Raw genomic sequence first — 21083 nt, 5'->3', positions numbered from 1 at the left:
AAAAATACATATTTACATAAAATATATAAAATACACAATTTTCCTCTGGCATGTAGTGCTATTTATCCATCTATATTGCTTTGGTGTGAGTTGCCTCATTTTGAAGATGCTTGTTGTGCTCAAAGCAGCCAATAAATACATTTGAAAAACTCAACGGTTGGGCTGTACAATTTGGTAAAAAAATTAAAGATTTTATTCAAACAAACATGTTTCCTTACATCTGGAGAAAAAAGATCTGCTGCCTAGAGCATCTCTACAGGACTACAGTACCTCATTATAATGCAGTTTTTGCACACACTTTTCCTTTTTCAGAAAATTGCAATTAGTTTCTGGTTCTGTGAGTTGGATATTGAACTTGGCCATATTGCAGGTTCGCTAATTACGCAATTAACTGTGCAGCCCTACTCAAGAGCAATGTCTCTTTCCAAAAATCATGACGAAGTTGCTCAAAATAATCCACAGACTTGTTATGATCAGTTTCATGTAGGAAGTACTTTCTTTCTGCAGTAGAATCTACTGGAAACACCAGTGCCTGTTCTTCCTCTTCCTAACAGAAAGTAGTTCCTATATGAAACATCTCACAACAAGGTCTGTGAATTAGTAATGGGGTCATGATTTTTGGAAAGAGACACTGGTTTTGAATTTTTCAGATGTATTTTTTGGGGTTTTTTTGGGCAACTAGAAGCCAAGTGCCATTTTGTACTGTTATATTGGAGAGAATATGCATTGTTGATTTTTGGGGGTCAACTGTCCCTTTAAAGCTCCATTTGGTCAATACCAATAATGTGACAGTAGTATATCAATCCAAGCCAAACACTTTCATTGATTCACAGGCAAAAATCTGATGCCAGCAATTTACTTTAAAATTCACTCTTGTTGAGTCGGTGCCAGTTGATGAGTTCCTCTGTGTATTTTTCTCTATGATCATGTAATACTTCATGTGCCAAGTGAAACATTTCCACAGATGCTTAGTATTATGTAAAGGAGTTTGATTTATTTCATATTTTACATTTGTGACAGTCACCACTCTGGATAAATTGGAAAAAATCATGATAACAGTTTGTTATGAGAGTAAATGTTTTCAAATGAATCAAACCACTGCCAGTGCTCCTGGTTACTGATCAGCACTGGCTGATACTGAGTGGTGAAAATGGCTCCCAGCACAGGAAGAGTCCTTATATGGTGGCTGGTGTGTGAAGTGAAGGAGGAAGTGAGTGTGAGAGGCCACATCCAGCCGAGCACAGACAGGATGACCTGATTAACAGGAAATGACAGGAGTGACGGGAAAGACATGCAGGAAAACAGGCTGCATCTTCTACCTGCTCTGTAGGTGAACATGCTCTCCATGGGGGGACGTGTTCCCTCCTCCACCTGCTGCGTGCAAGGAAATATGTAATGTAGTCATTTTATCTCTTCATTTAGAATGATTGAAATGGAAATATGTTGTTTAAAAGCAACACTGATGCATAAGATCAGTGAAAACCACAGCTGTGCTACTTAATAAAAGCCTCTTGAATGTGCTCCCACAGTATTTAATAAACAATTAAAGGAGAAATCTGTAATATATTTACTGTAATAAAATATAAAATTACCATCAGAAATTAAGCAGACATGTTAAATTTAAATACTTGCTACTGACAACAACTCTACAGCCACAGTATCCTCCTTTTGAAATTTCCAATCCATAACTTGTCTGTTCAAATTGATGCTGAATGTTTGCCAAATGAATAAGTGTCTGTTTATGTGTTGTAAAAAATAATTATTAATCTTGTAGGAGAAGTAGATGTTTATAACAGTGAAACTGAGCAAAATATTATGGAGTTTGGCAGGCAGTGAGACAGGCAGCCACTGAACTCATCATCCAGATTGTGTTATTTCAGAGCAGTTGGCTTTTGTTTTCAGCATAACAGGCTTAACTTTACTTTGACAGATAATTGATAATTATAAACAGCTGATCAACTTACAGTGGAGGACTTGTCCCCACTTGTTATTGCCAGTTTACAATGTTGTCCACCTCCAAATGTGGCTTGGATGCAGAGCAAAAATTGCATTTCATGTTTTTTTTTCCTGTCCAGACTTTCTAATCAATCTGGATATGCCAAAAAATGGATTTGTACTGGCAGTCTGAACATGATGGGCATGTCATTCGTGTTGTTGTTAGGTTAATAAATAAACTCTGAGATTTTCTCAGCACAATCAGATCCAGACATTGTTGATGACACAGGATCAACAGTTTAAAACCTGATTCATTTCTGATCCTTTGTTTGTTTGCTGTGGGTAAAGTCTCATAAAGCAGTGGGATGTCTCCTAATGCACAGAGCTGTGACCTGCAAGCAAACTATAGAGCTGAAATAAACAGCAGCAACAAGTTTCATTTCACCTAATGACATGATCATAGCAGAAATCTGAGGTTGAAATATTTTGCACAGTAGAATTTTCTTTTAAATATTTTCCATTGTTTGGCAAGACTCTCCTGCCTGCCTTAATTTTGTGTTTACCACAAATTTCCCCAACTAAGTTAGTTTCCGTTATTATTTGTTTTTATTTTGTGTTTAATGTTGTTGACCTGATACCTAATTTTAATCCAGTTTCACACATTCTTATGGATCCCACCACAGATAAACTGTACAAGATTTTTGGTAACAATAACTCTCTCAATAATTGCATAATACTGTATACCATGATATTTACTAATATAGAACAAATTCTTTATATGCTAAAAACTTATTTGGCAATAAACCACAAGTCTGATCATTTATAATGACCCTTAAAGGAATGAAGCAGAACGTTGTATTACAATTTTACAAAGATTGTGTCCTGACAGACATGAAACTTGATATAAACTGTAGAATTCCATACTGTAGATAAAAGGTCTGCTGAAGTTTTGTATGAATCGATATCGATAATTATTGATTATGTGGGTTGTGACTGGTGACATATTACATACTCTGTGTGTGTAAGTGGCAAAAGTGATGAAATTAATTACTAGTTCGCAGTGGTAGTAGTCCGAGCCTGAGATTTCTGTTGTCTCATGTTGTGTCACTCCAAGCTGTTCCTCACTTTTCAGTGGGGCAATCGAACAACACACCTTAAATTATCGGCTGTTGACATGTCACCCCCCCCCTTGAACTGCCACCTTATCATGGTGGAGGGGTTTGAGAACCTGAATGATCTTAGCAGCTATGTTGTTGGGGGCTTGTTGCCCCTGGTAGGGTCTCCCAAGGCAAACAGGTCCTAGGTGATGGGTCAGACTAAGAGCGGTTCCAACGCCCCCAATGAATAGTTCAACATCAGGGATGTTCACGTCGCCCGGATTGACGTTACCGGGGCCCCACCCTGGAGCCAGGCCTGGGGTCGGGGCTCGCAGGCGAGCGCCTGGTGGCCGGGCCCAGCCCGAAGGAGCAACGTGGGCCCGCCTTCCCGTAGGCCCATTACCCGCGGCAGGGTTCAGAAGGGGCCGATGCAATGTGGTTTGGGTGGCAGTCGTGGGCGGGGGCCCCGACGACCCAATCCCAGGACATGGAATCTCACAGTGGGGACATGGAATGTCACCTCACTGGGGGGGAAGGAGCCTGAGCTAGTGCGGGAGGTTGAGCGGTACCAGCTAGAGAGTCGGGCTCACCTCCACGCACAGTCGGGGCTCTGGAACACAACTCCTTGAGAGAGGCTGGACTCTTTTCTACTCTGGAGTTGCCCACGGTGAGAGGCGGCAGGCTGGTGTGGGCTTGCTTATAGCCCCCAGCTCAGCCGCCATGTGTTGGAGTTTTCCCCGGTGAACGAGAGGATCGCTGCCCTGCACCTTCTGGTCGGGTATAGGTGCCTCACTGTTGTTTCGGCCTATGGGCCAAACAGCAGTGCAGAGTACCCGGCCTTCTTGGAGACCTTGGGAGGGGTGCTGGAAAGTGCTCCGACTGGGGACTCCGTCGTTCTGCTGGGGGACTTCAACGCTCACGTGGGTGGCGACAGTGTTACCTGGAGGGGCGTGATTGGGAGGAACGGCCCCCCCCCAATCTGAACCAGAGTGGTGTTCTGTTATTGGACTTCTGTGCTAGTCACAGTTTGTCCATAACGAACACCATGTTCAAGCATGTGGGTGTCCACCAGTGCACGTGGCACGGGGACGCCCTAGGTTGGAGGTCATTGATCGACTTTGTGGTCGTGTCAACTGACCTCCGGCCGTTTGTCTTGGACACTCGGGTGAAGAGAGGGGCTGAGCTGTCAACTGATCACCACCTGGTGGTGAGTTGGATCTGCTGGCAGGGGAGGAAGCTGGACAGACTTGGCAGGCCGAAACGTACTGTGAGGGTCTGTTGGGAACGTCTGGTGGAACCATCTGTCAGAGGGGTCTTCAACTCTCACCTCCAGGAGAGCTTTGACCAGATCCCGAGGGAGGCTGGAGACATGGAGTCCGAATGGACCATGTTCTCTGCCTCTATTGTTGACGTGGCCATTCGGAGCTGTGGCCGTAAGGTCTCCAGTGCCTGTCCCGGCGGCAATCCCTGAACCCGGTGGTGGACACCGGAGGTGTGGGGTTTCATCAGACTGAAGAAGGAGTCTTATCGAGCTTGGTTGGCTTGTGGGACTCCTGAGGCAGCCGACGGTTACCGGCAGGCCAAGTGCACTGCTGCCCGGGTGGTTGCGGAAGCAAAAACTCGGGTATGGGAAAAGTTCGGGGAGGCCATGGAAGAGGACTACCGGTCGGCCTCGAGGAGATTCTGGCAAACTGTCCGGCGCCTCAGAAGGGGGAAGCAGTACCCTGCCAACACTGTTTACAGTGGTGGTGGGGAGCTGTTGACTTCGACTGGGGATATTGTCGGACGGTGGAAGGAATACTTCGAGGATCTCCTCAATCCCACTGACAAGCCTTGCGTAGAGGAAGCAGAGGCTGGGGACCCAGAGGCTGACTCATTCATCACCCAAGCTGAAGTCACTGAGGTAGTTCGGAAGCTCCTCAGTGGCAAGGCACCGGGGGTGGGTGAGATCCGCCCTGAGTACCTCAAGTCTTTGGATGTTGTAGGGCTGTCTTGGTTGACACGCCTCTGCAATGTTGCGTGGCAGTTGGGGACCGGGGTAGTGGTCCCTCTATTTAAGAAGTGGTACCGGAGGGTGTGCTCCAACTACAGGGGGATCACACTCCTCAGCCTCCCTGGTAAAGTCTATTCCAGGGTACTGGAGAGGAGAATTCGGCTGATAGTTGAACCTCGGATCCAGGAGGAACAATGCGGTTTTCGTCCTGGTCATGGAACACTGGACCAGCTCTATACCCTCTACAGGGTGCTTGAGGGTTCATGGGAGTTTGCCCAACCAGTCCACATGTGTTTTGTGGACTTGGAGAAGGCATTCGACCGTGTCCCTCGTGGCATTCTGTGGGAGGTGCTTCGGGAGTATGGAGTTCGGAGCCCTCTGCTAAGGGCCGTATGGTCTCTGTATGACTGGAGCAGGAGCTTGGTTCGCATTGCCGGCAGTAAGTCAGACCTGTTCCCGGTGCATGTTGGACTCCAGCAGGGCTGCCCTTTGTCACCGGTTCTGCTCATTATTTTTATGGACAGAATTTCTAGGTGCAGCCAGGGGCCGGAGGGAGTCTGGTTCGGGGACCACAGGATTTCATCTCTGCTTTTTGCAGATGATGTTGTCCTGTTGGCTCCTTCGAACCAGGACCTTCAGCATGTACTGGGGCGGTTTGCAGCCGAGTGCGAAGCGGCTGGGATGAGAATCAGCACCTCCAAGTCCAAGGCCATGGTTCTCGACCGGAAAAAGGTGGCTTGCTCCCTCCGTGTCTTGGGGTCTTGTTTACGAGTGAGGGGAGGATGGAACACGAGATTGACAGATGGATTGGTGCGGCGGCAGCAGTAATGCGGTATATGTATATATATATGTATTATGGAGTTACTATGTCACTCAGCTGGCCTGGGAATGCCTTGGGGTCCCTCCACACACCTGGAGGAAGTGTCCAGGGAGAGGGAAGTCTGGGTGTCCCTGCTCAGACTGCTGCCCCCGCGACCTGGCCCCGGATAAGTGGAAGACAATGGATGGATGGATGGACATGTCACCCCAGCTTGCTCCATTATTAAGGGATATGACAGGCTGTTTATGAACTGGGATCTATTCATTATTGTTTTTCATAGTGGGTTGCATTCAATGCACTTACATGAAACTAGTGGAAACTTTTTATCAAACTACTTTTTTATTGCTCTTGATGACATGTCTGTATCTATATATATATCATGTCTATATTGCTTTTGATTTTTGGCCTGGACTAGTAGATATGGAAATGTACATGGTACGGTTATGTTAATTTTCATACCACAATACACAGTTGCAACCCTAATTTGGGCCAGTTAACAATGTTTATGATTAGAGCTGCACAATTAGTCGAAGTTCTATGACTTAGAAGGCTTTCTGCAATTTTCAAATTGCAGGATGTACAATATTTGTTAAAGGCAAAAGACATTTAAATGAAGAAATGTAATGAGGCAGGGCGGTCCTGACCTACACATCAGGTGTAGGTTCAGATTCCTGCAAAAAAAACGTTTTTCAATCAAAATAAGAATAATGATGTGAAAATAATCATTACCTCTAATATCGCAATTGCCTGATCAACCAAAATAATTAGATATTTTTTCAAAATTGTGCAGCCCTAGTATGATATTAGATAGTCAGACTTATTGTGTCATACTGATTTCGTCTGTTTTAACCCACTATATTTGATTGATGAGATTTGAGTGGCTTGTGTACATGTAGCCTGTGGTAGGTGCTGTCTGAAAGCAGCAGCTTTACACCTAAAGTGAGACATCTTAATAAAAAAACAAAAAAAACAATCACATTGCGGTTTTAGCCAGCCTTCTCGCTTGGCAGGCCACTCCACAGTTTTGCGACACCCACCTGGTACAAGTTTGAGTCATTTACATCCTAACTGACTGCCTCTGTCCTGTGTCCTCCTCCTCAGATCCACTCCATCCACCAGCGAAGGAAGGTGGTGGGCCGCAGCAAGAACTTTGACCAGCTGGTGGCAGAACTCAAGACCAAGGTCCGTGAGAAAGGGGCCCAATCCCTTGAGGGAGGCTCCTCCACTGGACGTTCCCCCAGCCCAGAGGCCCCAAGGGAGCAGGCTGGGGCCCCACACTGCAGGAGACCTCTGGCCAGCCTCCCTGCATTCAGGTTAGTGAGCTTTACTGAAGCGTGTGCAGCGAGGGTGTTTCTACACGTTAAGTGTAAATTTATCTGCACATAAATCAGGTTAAAAAAAAGACTCTAAATATTTTGTTGTGTTTAACTAATATAATCTTTTCTTCAGTTTTTTTAACAGCCGCACTTTTACTGCCCACACACACACACACACACACACACACACACACACACACGCACACACACACACACAGTAACAAGTTTGTTTAAACCACTTTAGTTGATCAAACAAATAACTTGGCTTGCAGCAGTGAAGCGTGGTCAGCATGTACTCAACATTAGACAGGGAGATCATTTTTTGCCAAGCTTACTTCCACTCTTCACATACAGTGGAAGTTTCAGATATATTGAGCAAATGTTCAGTCCACACTTGACCTGCTGACTGTCTGGGTTAAACTGTTGCTGTAGTCACCAAATATATCCTCTTTCACTTTCACTTCTCTATGGTTCTCGCTCATATTGTCCTGTGCTCTGTATCTCTTTATCTGAATAAAGAAGAATAAATAAACAATACAATACAACAGTCTTGAAGGTTAGAACGGTTCAAATAGTTTAATCTGTATAAAGCAGTGCAGTTAAGCAGCACTACAGACTGCATCCTCCTAAATGATGTTAAATCAACTCTAAAACAGTTTCAACACAAACAGAGTACTAAAACCTTCATGAATGTAGGATTCATTGATGGCTGAACCTAATGAACTGCCACTCGGGTGTATAATTAATAATTAATATACACACATTCCTTATCCTAAAACCCTGGTAGAAAAAAAGGAAATTGAATAAAACTCGACAAGTGATGCTGACAGTGAGAAGGAACTAGAAAATTCGAATGGAAGCATGGAGAACTAGAAGGGCACAATGCACAGACCTCTGCCAAGGCAAACAGTGCTGTCTTCTATGATATGCAAATCTGTAACCACAACCTCTATATATGTCTGGATATATGTAAATAGGCTTATTTTGGTTTTATAACACAGCTTTGTTAAATACTGGATTCTTATTGTTCAATTAGGGCATTCTAAGGTCTGCTTAGTTACAGCACACGCAGCACACAGTCCATTTATTCATACACACCAGTGTTACAATCGATCTATCTCACAATATTAACAAAAGTGAAAAATAATTTGTGTATCCACCCTGTGATTCAGATCAGCATCAAACTTAAGTGGGTTCTTCTTTGGTCCATCAGGCCATTCGTTTTTCTGTCGTTCTGCTGACACAGATAAACCAACCAAACCAAAAAACAGAACCTCTTGTTCTTCTAGTGAAGGGCTCGTTGCATGGATGAAACAGTCTCTATAAAAATGAAAAATGCAAATCTCTTTCAAAAAAAATCCAAGGGACATTTTAAGGTTTGTACAAAATTGAAATGCTTTCATTTTACATGACAAAAAGAGAAAAAAAATGACCATCGTGTATCGAGGGTAGGTCCCTGTCAATGTGCAAGCTTATTGGTCAAACACCAAGGAAGTAAAAATAATGGGGGAAAAAAGGAGGAGGAGGGGGAAAAAAGGGGGGAAGGGAGGGGAATGCAAGGAAGAGGAGATGAGAGTAGGGGTAAATCCAAAGAGCACCTGTATGTGACCAACAGACTGACCTAGCAGCACTTCCACTCTATTGTTTTCAAAAACAGAACCACCCTGGCAGATGTAATAAGTGTTTGAGCTTAATTTAGATCATCATCCTGGAAGTTGTATATTTTAAAAAAATGAGTTGAATTTGTTTGTTTTTTCCAGTCGGTCTACGGCGGTGTCAGAGAGCACCCCAGAGGAGGAGAAGCAGCGGCAGGATGAGGGAAGTGTCCGTGCTCCCTCGCCTCTCGTCCACGGGCGAATCTCCAGTGATGAAAGTGACGCAGAAGGACCAGAGGAGCCTGTTGAGTTCCCATCGTCTGCTGCACATCCCAAACCACTCGCGGTGAGCAGTTTGTACTTGGGTTTGAGAGTGAGAAAATATTTTATTTAGTTATGTTTTCTCAATGTTTAAAGTAGCAATAAGCATTTTTTTTACATCCAGAGGCACTAACTGTCTCTGAGCTACTTTTTGTTTTATTAATTTTAATTTATTTATAAAAGGACTGCTACTGACTGCATTGTTTTTGTTGTGCAGTTGAACATAATTCAAATATTTGTTAAAGACAATTTTTTTTAGCACATTCTTAAGTAATGGCTGCTACTTAATTCTATATTAAAGAGAAGGAAAGCTGAAGTGCTTTAGGTTAAAAGCAGTAACTAATTTTATACAAACAAAAAAATGTTGCACACATCAGGTTTATTGACTGTTTTTCAAGTTGTCATTTTTCTTTGTTTCATAATATCATGATAAATGTCATACTGTGATTTTTCTTTTATCCTGGTTTTATCGTGCCATGAGTTTATGGTGTCATGAAATACCTTATCACTTTTTTTTAAATAATTAGATAATAATCCACATTGATGCAACATGATGAAACATACTAGGTCCATCGCCATGTTGTTTTTGCAGAATTTCTCCAGTTTCCAATATTGTGTCCTCAGATTGCAGCACTGTTGTTCTGAAAAGAAGACAATGTCTGTTGTGATGAAACCACGGGTAACCGTTCCCTGTGAGGACTGATGGTGGTAAATCATGTTTGTGCACGCAGTGCTGCTCAGTGGACCGCTACATCTTCCTGCATGTCTTTGTGGGAGGTAGCTTTCCATACCTGACTGAAAATGATGGCTGTATTGGAGATTTATCTTGATCATCCTGATCTTGTCTTATATTTCAGCACTTCCTCATTACTCCCATATCATAGTGAAGGTGGACAATAGAAATGTCATACTGGTAATAAGTTGATCTGCTGTTTTCACAGCAATCCATCGCTCTTTATTTATTTTATTATTTTCACATGCTCAGGCAGAGGATAAAAGTGTCAAAGTATTGTGGTTTTATGTGTACCCAGAAGAAGGCCTAAGTTATTCTCACCACATGTATTGTTTTATTAAGTTGATATAAGGAGATGGAGGGTAATGTGCAGTCCAGTTTGTAGAACTGTTTGTTTTGAGCTGTTCCTACAGAGCTCTGTTTTTTATCCTGTTTTACCCAGAAATACAACAAAACAAGACACAAATCAAATGTGATTTGACTGCAGCTATGAGCCACCAACAAGAAGAGACCGTTAACCTATAACACATTCACAACAAATGTTCTTTCTCTAGGTATGCTCATTTGGCAGCCATGCGTTGGGTCACGGCATCTACACGTTTGACAGGAGACTTCATCACCTGAGGTCGGCTCTCAGCAGCATGCTGGAGCAGCACATCAGCGCCCATCTCTGGAAGTAAGAAACATAATCCTGCTCTGCCACTTTGACTGTGTTCTGCTTGTATGGTACTAATCATTAAGATCTTATCAGGAAAAAAAACTTGACTACTTTTCTCACTGATATTTATATAGTAAAAACTTTATGTAAACTGTTTTATAGGATTTTAGTGATGGTCCGAATACACAGTGTTCCACTGATACTTTTTCATAACCTGTCTTTGAGAACTAGGAATATATTTTTCAACACAAACCTTTAGTATAACAAAAAAATATTAGTACCAACACTGTAACTCAATTTTATTTAGTGAAAATGTTTTCTTTAAGGATTTCTATGTATATGAAATATGTGCATTTTTTAACAACTATATTTATTGTCTTTTTGAACACATAACATATTACCATTCATACAAATATCTACATCCATACATGCGCACACATATATAAAGTACCATTCTCTTAATAATGTAAACAACATAAGATCAATTGAGAATAAGTAAAAGAAAAAAGAAGAGAAGAAAATAAATGAATAAAAAAGTATGGGGGGAATAAAATTAAGTCATAAAAAGGACTTACAAATGGGGTTCATAGCACACCATTATATATACTGTACACTTGACCTGTAGTTATCTATTATTTTTAGTAACCATATAGTCTTTTAAATGTATATTTAAGACATTAAAAAATATATGCATATGCATCGCAAAATCTGTTCATGAAATATGTGCAAATTATGTAATATTTTGCTTTGCTTTAATTTTTTAATGTCAAAAGTGCCAGAAAACAGGCTTGTCCCAGATAAGAATTCACAACTTAAAGCCTTCAAAATCTAAAACTTAAAACCTTCCGAAACATACATATAAAAATGTGCTATTATAATCCTCTTTGTTTTAAATAGATTTTTTTAATGAAAATATTAGGCTTTAAAGTTGTGTCCCAGATTTTCTGTCAGATTTTTATAAAAACATGATTTAATCAGGCATAAAAAGGGTTAGCTGTACCCTAAGGTCTCAATTCCTTGTTTAAAAAAGGCAGGAATACTGCTCAAAACACTGGTAAACTTTTTTTCCCCCACAAATCCATTCAATAAAATTTCTATCAGATGTGTCTCAGCCATAACATGTCAACTCTGTAGCCCTTCTAAATCAAAGCTAAATAAGAATTGTGGTTTAAAAATGTGTATTTTGATTAACATTAAGAGAACTCTGAGACACTTTAAAAAATAAAATAGCTGCTCACCAAGACTATGCTGAGAAATGAAAAATGCAACATTTTGTCATCTCCCTGCATTTAATAAAAAATGTAATCACTAAGAAGTTGGTCCGTCACAAGGTTTAAGAGCCAAGACTTTGATCTTTTAAAATATATTTTCCAGCATAATTGAAGAGTAAAAATCAAAATACAGTTTTGCCCCAATTCTCAAGAATAAATGACGTATCAGTTGAATAAAATCAGCCTAAAGCAATGCTCCAACATTACAGAATTGGCTCTGCCTGCTCTCCAGTATACTGAGCTGGTTCTAATCTGTGATAGAAATGAGCTGTCAGTGTTGGATGGCTGACTTGCCTACACTACAAATGTTCAGCCCACTGATGCAAATTGGCTGCTTCTTTAAATGACATACACTCCACCACCATCCTGATCACGCAGTTGAAATCTTCTAGCCCACAGTGACATGTTCAACATGCTCGCTGCTGAATGATAATTGGTGGATTGTACCAGATGGAGCGCACCACTCCCTGTCCACCTCCATCCAGTCTCAGTTTCTTTGTTTCTGTGATTCTTCCTGTAAATAGATGAGGGTTTGTTACATCAGATCCTCTGTATTGGTAACACTAACAGATAAACTTGAGTGTAACCCACCGCTTAGTCACTAATAGATGAAGCAGATGGTGCTTTCTGCTGCCCAGAATAGCAGTGGTGAAGAGTCTGTGATGTTGGCAGGAAGATTAAGACTGGCTTCCCTGAATATCAGCTGATATCGACTGAATTTACATGCATGCAAGACGAGGCTCATTGGAAGAATTTGTCTTCTGAACATCACAACCCTGCAGAAGCCTAGTTAGTGGCAGATCTGTGCTTCAGCGTGCATATACAACATTTTTTAAACCAAGACTAGCATGCTTAATTGTAGGGCTGAACGATTTTAGGAAAAGATCTAATTGCGATTTTTCTGGCAGATATTGCGATTTCAATTCGATTCACGATTTTTTCTTCAAATCAAGTTTCAGTGCAATATTCACAATGTATAGTAACATTTACAATCATTATTAATTATTCAAACTAGGTATTTGTGAGGGCTTAAAGAAAAATAACATTAAGAGAAAAACTACTGACTATACTGAAGACAATTCGCACACATCACATTAAATCCGTATAAATAAATAAATTAATAAACAAACAAACACACACACACACACACACACACACAGGTCTGGTCCATTCATTAAGTTCCATATGACGTTCGTTGCATTGTTGGTTATGATGCACGTCAGAGGAGTGTAACTACGAAGCGAGATTAATGTGTTAGCGAGCTATGTTGAGTCTAAATCCAGGGTTTTCAGTGTCACGAAAGTGGCTCTCTTTTAACCTGCTAGATCACCATGGTAACTTATGCTAAACTCATGACCTGGTCGGCAGCAGGTTATGTTAAGAGTTTCAGATTAAATCGTCAGTAAAACGCGCCGTTCTTTAACTTATAATTGTCCTAACAAGGTTGTTTATGAGCGATATAGCTTTTAAACTGAGAGAAGACATTAAAAATGAAAAGTTGCTGAGCTGTATGTTCGTTATATCACCGAACGAATTCGTATAATGTAAAAATTAAACAGCGGTACAAACTGTATGCATCACGCTGTCATGACGGTAACCTCCGTTTGGTGATGCAGAGTCATTTTCCCCGTTTGCTCCAGATCATATTAACACTTTAAATTTACATCGTATATAATCCACACAGTAAAATAATGATGAAGCAACTACAGACACTTTGAATACTTTTTACTGTTATCTGTTTTGTCTTGGTGATTTTGCAGCTCAGATCACTGATTAGAAAATTCATCATCATTTATCACAGACAATCTTAAATCAGTAACACTCATTTTACATTCGTTTAGCCAAAAACTTCAGTGATGTCCACGTCTCTGTCATCATAGGACAGTGTCAGACAGACTTCATCATGTTTAAATCTGCTGGATGGAGTTTTATTGTTTAATGTGCAGTTTTCATGTTAGAATAAACGGCAGTATTAAGACCACATTTAGTGGATCAGTAATTTTCTGACATCATTCTTCTTCTCCTGCTTTATTTGCAGCAACAATGTTGTTTTTTGCCGTAATGTATTTAGTATACTTTCCACAGCTCATAATTATAACAACTTGATCATTTTGACTTAAGTAAGTGGCTCGCGATCACTTCATTTCATGGAAGAAGAGTGAAATGACGCAACAAACGCCCCTTTTATGTGAGCGCGCACAGAGTCTGAAGACGAAAGCCTGGATTAAGAAAGTGAGTTGATAACCACCGTCGTGATACCCGTTATCTCTGATTGCGGTTTTAGGCTTTGTCGATCCAGATCATACAAAGAAAGCCTGGCTGTGTTGAGCTTGCTTCGTAGTACAGCCCTCAGGAGCACTGCAAAAAAACGCAGCTTTGGCGATCACTTGATCGCGTTGTCTGAAATCGCAATTTCGATTAATTGTCACATGTTGGGAGCAAGATAATTTTGAGATAATGCAGCCCTTATTTGAACTTGGTTCTTGAACTTGGTGTAATTGTTTTTTAAATCAAACAAAAGAAGAACAGCAGGAACACAAGGGCAGTGTGAAAACAAGAATAAGAACAGCAGATTAGTTACAACAGATAACTTTTTCACATAAACATAATTGTCCACAGAAAATCTATGTTTTGTGTCATTTCGAAATGTGGCTTTGAAAGGTTTGTGGCTTGTAGGGCAGCATTTGTAGTCAGTTTGGATTCACAGCAGTTACACTGAATTCCAATGGAGACGCATCAGAAAAGTTTCAAAGTCAGTGGAAAATTCAACAGATGAATAGACAATGAAAATAATTATGCAGCCATAGTATCAGTACAATAAGAGTTCTGGGGTGCAACCAAAAATCTGTCAAGTGTGACTAAGCAATTTCCAGGGTTCTTATGGGTGCTGGAAATCCTTTAACACTTGAATGTTACTGTAATATTTTCAAGGATTGAAAGGATTTTGGATTAGGTGCTTCAAACTGCTTGAAATTGTCATGCATTACTTTCATAATAAATCACTCTCTGACTGAATAGTTTGCTTTTTAGATAAAGAAATAAAATAAGTCTGAGAGCCTGGGTGCTTTTGCCTTCTGCAAGATGACTCCACTCAAGCCTCACTTGAAAAGGATTTGATTGAAATTGAAGTTATTTGTCTGGTGATCGTTGGAATTAATTTTATATTTAGATGTTCCAATTAGGGCTGGGTGATATGGAAAAAAATATTATCACGATGATTTTTCCCATATTGATCGATATCAATATTTATCACAATATGTAATTTGATAATGCTGTGAGTTTGAAAAGTATCCTGATAAAGTCTGACACCTGAAGAAACCAAATGATTCATTAGATGAACTTAGAATATAGTTTATTAACATAAAATTGGGTAATATAATGTAAAGAATTGTGCAAACAGTTTGTAATAACACTTTAAACAAGCAAACATGCTTTGTTCATTGCCCTCTAGTGTAAAAGGAAAATAAAGTGAAGCCGTACACCTTGTATCACCTAGTGCAAACATTCTCCAGTTTTGTTTTGTTTTTTAAGCCTGAGCCGCCAGTTTTGGCTACATTTTTGGGAAGTGGTACCTCCTCTAACTTTGTTTTTCAAACAACTAATTAAAACAACCTAAAACATGCAAAAAATGTAAATAAAAGTAAAATCTGTGACTTTCTATCACATCAAATTCCCAGGGCAGCAAAAATTTCAACCTCAGATGTTTGTAGTGGTACAACCTAATACAAAAAAACAAACTGACAGAGAAGTAGAGAGAAGTAAAGAGAAATATTTCCTGCCTGGGAGCTCGTACCTGCGGTCTAGCGTTTTAATTAATTTCTTGAATCTGTCTTGCTCCACGGTGCTCATGGGCATTTTATAGGCAGTATCTGAGGCCTTTATCAATACTGATAATCAGAACAATCCTATTCATACTGACTCATCTGTGTTATATAGGACTTACTTACAGACAGGTGACACATTTTGAAACCTGAAACTTAAGTGTTTTCTTTTAATTTCTCATTCTTCTGTAAAATGCTACCACAAACATAACTTTGGTTGTTTATATCACAGTAACATCTGATTTGATGTGATGAAGAAATTAAATGAAAATGCAGTGTCAGGCAAGTAAATCTGGCAGTTTGCGTGTTGGACTGGACTAGGGGTAAAAAAGAATTGAACAGTGTAACTATTTTCATCAGTGGTTGAAGTAATTTTTCATGCGGAATGGCAGAAAACAGTTTTCCCACATTTTCTTAATTTATTGTCATATTCAACTGAATATCTTTGTGTTTTAGTAAAACAAGATATTTAAAGACATCACCTTGGACGTTTTTCACTGTTTTCTGACGTTTTACAGACATTCCAGCCCCAGATTTAATATAACTTTAGTATGTATACCGGGGCAAATAAAAATTGACTTTGGGCAAAGAGATTTCTGACCCACTTGTCTGACTGGGCAAGTGGGGAAAAAAAAGAAAAAAACAAAGCTGAACCCTGAAGGTGCTGGAAAAGCTGTAGGATCATTGAGCTTCACAATGTTCACAATGAAATGGAATTCAGCAGGTCTGTACATGTTAGTTACTGTACCCCTGAACCCCCACATATAATTTATAATCAAGAACCAAAATCTCACATCATCTTCCTCTTACCTCTACAAATTGCCCATAAGTGTCACTGGACACTGAATGCCATTCAGGTCATATATGTAGTTTAAAGTTTAGATCTGATCTAATGTCTGTTTGGTTTATTGATTGTTGATTTATTTTCCCTTATTCCAGGAAAATACCTCAAGCCACAGACCTTCAGTCTCCACCTCCCTCAGCCAAGACCATCACTTCCTCATCTCCCTCCTCCATCGGCGCCTCTTCTTCCTCTTCATTACATTCTAAGGTCCGCACAGGAAGTCATATCAGCTCCTCCCTCAAAACTGCATCATCCTCCTCCTCCTCCTCTTCTTCTTCCAGTCGTGGTCCGGGGAGACCCCCGACAGCCATACAATCAGAGAACTCTGGGGGCAGTGGCAGCAGCATCGCCGGCGGCCACCTTGTGTCTCCCAGTAAGCCTGCAGCGGTGCGTCAGGTGGGTTCCGGGCGACCCAAGAATCCCGTGGGGCGTCCCAGCAAGCAGATGCTGAAGCTGCGGGAGGAGGCCGCTGCCGCCGCTGCCCAACGCAAACGCAAAGCCCCGTCCCAGGAAGGGGAGCACTCAGGCCCCGACAGGAACTGCATCATCCTCCAGGACCGGGGCCGCCCACCTTCTGCTGCCTCTTCCTCCTCCTCCTCATCTTCCTCGTCTAAACCCCCCATCCCTTCACCTCTCCCACATGGACAAACCAATGGCACGCTTTCCCCTAGCAGCAAACCCCGCCCCCAGCCCTCCCCCTCAGAGTCCCACTCACCAGCCGCCAAGGCAGTCTGGACCTACAGACGAACACACACCCCTCTGGGCCATTCATCACCCCCAGACCCCTCCTCCTCCTCCGCCACCAACAACTCCCACAGCCGGGCCGGCGTGGGGGACTCAGGACTGCACGGGCAGGGCAGCGGGAGGGGCTTTGAGCACCAGGGACTGGTGAAGAAACGCAAGGGGGGCGGCATGGAGGAGCACTCGCCCTCCTCCAAACCCTCAGCGCACCGCCTGCCCTCCTCCTCCTCTTCCAGCTCTGCCACCTCCTCCTCTCCACGCTCTAACTTCTACCCCTGGAAGGACAGTAAAGGCGGGGGGCTGGCTGGGGGCGTGGAGAAGAAACTGGGCACACAGAAGGTGAGTTTAGAGGAGCAAAAACAGAACACAGGGTGACAGGGAAAATGATTTCATAATTAAAGTTACAACCTGCAACTTTTTTCAATTAAGCTACAGTGTTAGTGACCTTGTTCCTAAGTAGTAAAAAAGCCACACCCCAACACTCACCTTGATTTGTGGTTAAGTTGTATAGTTGACATTAAAAGGATTATTCATATAATTTGAGGTACTTATCCATAGTCAGTGTGTATTACCTATAGTAGATGATGGTCGACATGGCCACAGTTTGGAGAAGCAGCAGGAGTACCGACGTAGGAAGCTAAGTGATGGCTGTCTGACAGCAATGTAAAGTGGTGAAGATACTCTAAATATAGTGTTCACTTAAACAGATACCTCGCAGAGCACAGAAGTTGTTGGTCTACCGCTGCCTCGATCTGTCGCATTGTTTATTTTGTGACTATGGTGAATCTGAACTAACCCTTTAAAACACCAAAGTCACACTATAATACAAAGTAACTAACTGATGGATCAAGTGGTAGACCAGCAAGTCCTGTGCTCTGTGAGGTAAAATTACTGATTTGGCAAGTGGAGTCTTGTTTGTTTGGAGAAAGTGATATGTGCAGAACATGGCAGTCGCAGGTCTACCACTACCTCAATCAGTTAGTTTATTTGTGTTATTATGTGACTAAAGTGAGTGAAAAGGTTAGTTCAGATTCACAGATGTCACACAATAACACAAACAAGTTAAAGTGTACGCTATATTTAGAATGTTTTCACAGCTTTCAGACAACCTTTTCTCATCAGGAAACTACCTTTGTATAATCCAACATTGCTCTCTCTCACACACAGCAGTAATTTTACCTTTACACAGGAGTTGCTGCTCTATCGCTTCCTCAGTTGGTTAGTTTTTGTTATTGTGTGACTTTGGTGAATCCAAACTGACCCTTTAAAACATAGAACACCAGACCTCCTGTGCTCCGTGAGGTAAAATTACTGTTTATTCCAAAGGTGTGTGGTGGCTTTGAAGAGAGTGTTATCTGGTTTATATAACTGAGTTTTCCACCATCTACTGTAGGTAATACACTGACTATGAATAAGTACCTCATAAATAATCAGAAAACCATTAACAACGTCTGTAAAGCTTCTACAGGCCATGATGAAACAGATGGTTAAATACTGCCAATCTGACAAACAAAACTGATTCTGATTTCTTTGATTGTTTTTTCTTTTTCTTACCATCCCTTCATGACCTGTGGCTGCTTCTTTTATCTTGTTAAAGAAACAACTAGCTAACTGCTGCCCATGTCATATGACACTGCTTTATTGTATGTAAGCAAAAACATCCTTGAAGAGTCAAATTTAGGCAAATTTATATTTTACAACTGACTTGTGTTAAAGGTCTAAACGGTTTGTCACCTTGCCCTGAGGGTATCTCTCAGATAAGAGCTGCATTTTCTTGGCAACGATCAGTGACAGAACCAGCAGTATTTTTATATTTTCTTCAGTAAAAGTACAATTTAAAACCTATAATTCCCACTAAAATCGTAACTCATATTGTAATATCTATCAAAATAATTGCAGTATGATTTTTTTCTGCATATCATTCAGCGCTAATTATATTTAAAGGTACAGTGACAAATAGTGTCCCCAAAACTGAAAAGAGTTTAGTAGAGCTGCAACAATTAATCGATAATAATCAATGTTAAATTTCATCACCCGCTATTAATTGTTTTGAGACACTTGCAGCTTCTTAAATGTGAATATTTTCTGGTTTGTTTACTCCTCTCTGACAGTAAACCAAATCTCTTTGCTTATGGACAAAACAAGACACTCAGACATCATCTTGGGATTTGGAAAACACATTTGGACAACATTTTTCACCATTGTCTGACATTTTGTAAACCAAATAATTAATCAGTTAAACAAGAAAATAATCCACAGATTGATTGAATGAAAATAATCGAGAGTTGCTGGCCAGAGTTAAGTTTTAAATATCAGCTCAATATAAAGAGTTGTCTTCTCCAGCCACCAGATTCTTTCTCTCTTCTTATTCTGACTTAAATGACACCATGTATGTCAGTTTGTTTTATTCCACCACAGTTTGTACAGTTGTGAAGTGAATATACAAACTAGTTGTCAAGATGTAACTAAGTTTAATTTTTTTTCTTCTGTCCTGCAGCCAAAACTGCACCATTAAGTGTGCCTGCCTTACAAGCCACTATGAGGGAGCCAGCTCTGCTCAGTCCAAGACTGAGGCAACAGGACTCAAATGTATGAGTGTGTGAGTGTGTGTGTGCGCCTGTCTGCCTGCCTTTTGTCTATTGAGCAAATGCTCAAGTATGAGTGTGTCAGGTCGTCTGTATGTGCAGCGTTCGTGCAGTATGGATGTGTCGGTGTGTGAATCTGTTGTCTGGATGAATGTCTGAGGGAGAACTGGGAGTGGGAGGGTGGGATAAAATTCAGAGTATGGATTTAGAAATACCTCAAGACCATCCGGTTATGCTGCTAAATTAAATATGTTGGTTTATAAAAATGGATTAAAAATGTCCTTTACACTTGGTTTTGGTGACTGCTTTTCTTTTTTTAACTCTTCTATCTTAAATTTTCTCTTGAATTCTTTGTTTTCTTCACATTCAGTAAACTATCCACAACGTCTGACTGTATCTAGTTTTGACACCTCTACATGAATTTATATGATGCTCACAGTGAGTCAGCTGGGCATCACTTTATTTCAGATTTCCATATCTGGTATCTTTAGAAACTTTTGGGTCCCCTGTAGATCTTAAAATACATTTGCATGTTAGGTTTGAACAGCACCTGGTCAGGAGCACAACATGAGCACAGAATAATGGAGCCAGTGTCTGCTTTAGTGTCTGGGATGTTAAGATAATTACATTATTACTGCTGTGGTGTTACAGCAAAGGTCACTTTAATTTGGTAAATTAACTAGACTCTGTTGAAGTAGAGTTTGAAACTTTGCGGTCACATACAGTGCGCTCCATAACATGCTGATTGGTTTTATCAGAAAGTGGTGGTGGTGTCTGCAGGAACAGAGTCCCTCTTTGTTCCCTGTGATGAACTGAATTATGCAGCTGCCACCAGCTGCAACAGTAGTCATTATCTTCAAAAGAGAGAGAGAGAAAAAATTAAAACTTTCATCTCTGCTTTTATGACTACTGTAGCTTTGACAGTGTTAAAATGATGAAATGACAACCGATAAAATAAAGGAAACCACTGCAGGACTATGTTCAACATTAAGATGCATTTTTTTAAACAAGGGAAATGTGACATTTATTACAAAAATGGTAACTGACTAACAGAGTCAATCATCATAATAACCACTGAGATTTTATATACAGTCTCTGATAAAAATTAACAATTCAAAACAGTTCAGCAATCAGAAGTTACTAAAGAAACCAGGGAGTGTTTACTGAAGAGAGTAGTGATGGTGACATGGAGAGTTTTTATGAAGCCCTTTAATGTATGTGAAAATTCAGAAAAAACAGCATCAGACTAGTTTATCACATCATGTTATGATTTATCACAAAAAACTTCGTTACATTTTTATCTTGTTATGATGTGAAATGTTCATGTCATGACATTACGTGATGTTAAAACAA

At 40.8% G+C, this 21083-nt stretch overlaps 1 protein-coding gene across 1 annotated transcript in view; it reads left to right on the top strand.

The window, feature by feature from the left end:
* Positions 1-20717, top strand: part of atxn7l2a (ataxin 7-like 2a) — a 34425-nt gene extending 13708 nt beyond the window's left edge. Inside the window, exons 6-10 of the mRNA XM_084726192.1 lie at positions 6947-7158; positions 8922-9102; positions 10365-10486; positions 16500-17484; positions 19643-20717. Coding sequence (XP_084582318.1) covers positions 6947-7158; positions 8922-9102; positions 10365-10486; positions 16500-17484; positions 19643-19660 — 1518 coding nt within the window. The 3' untranslated portion in view covers positions 19661-20717. The remainder of the gene's footprint in view (positions 1-6946; positions 7159-8921; positions 9103-10364; positions 10487-16499; positions 17485-19642) is intronic.
* Positions 20718-21083: the final 366 nt, after the last annotated feature.

This window comes from Lutjanus erythropterus, chromosome 2, assembly GCF_056507025.1.
Source record: "Lutjanus erythropterus isolate fLutEry1 chromosome 2, fLutEry1.hap2, whole genome shotgun sequence".
Lineage (NCBI taxonomy): Eukaryota > Metazoa > Chordata > Actinopteri > Lutjaniformes > Lutjanidae > Lutjanus > Lutjanus erythropterus.
The sequence above is the reverse complement of the archived record's forward strand: the minus strand, read 5'-3'. Positions and strand labels throughout refer to the sequence as shown.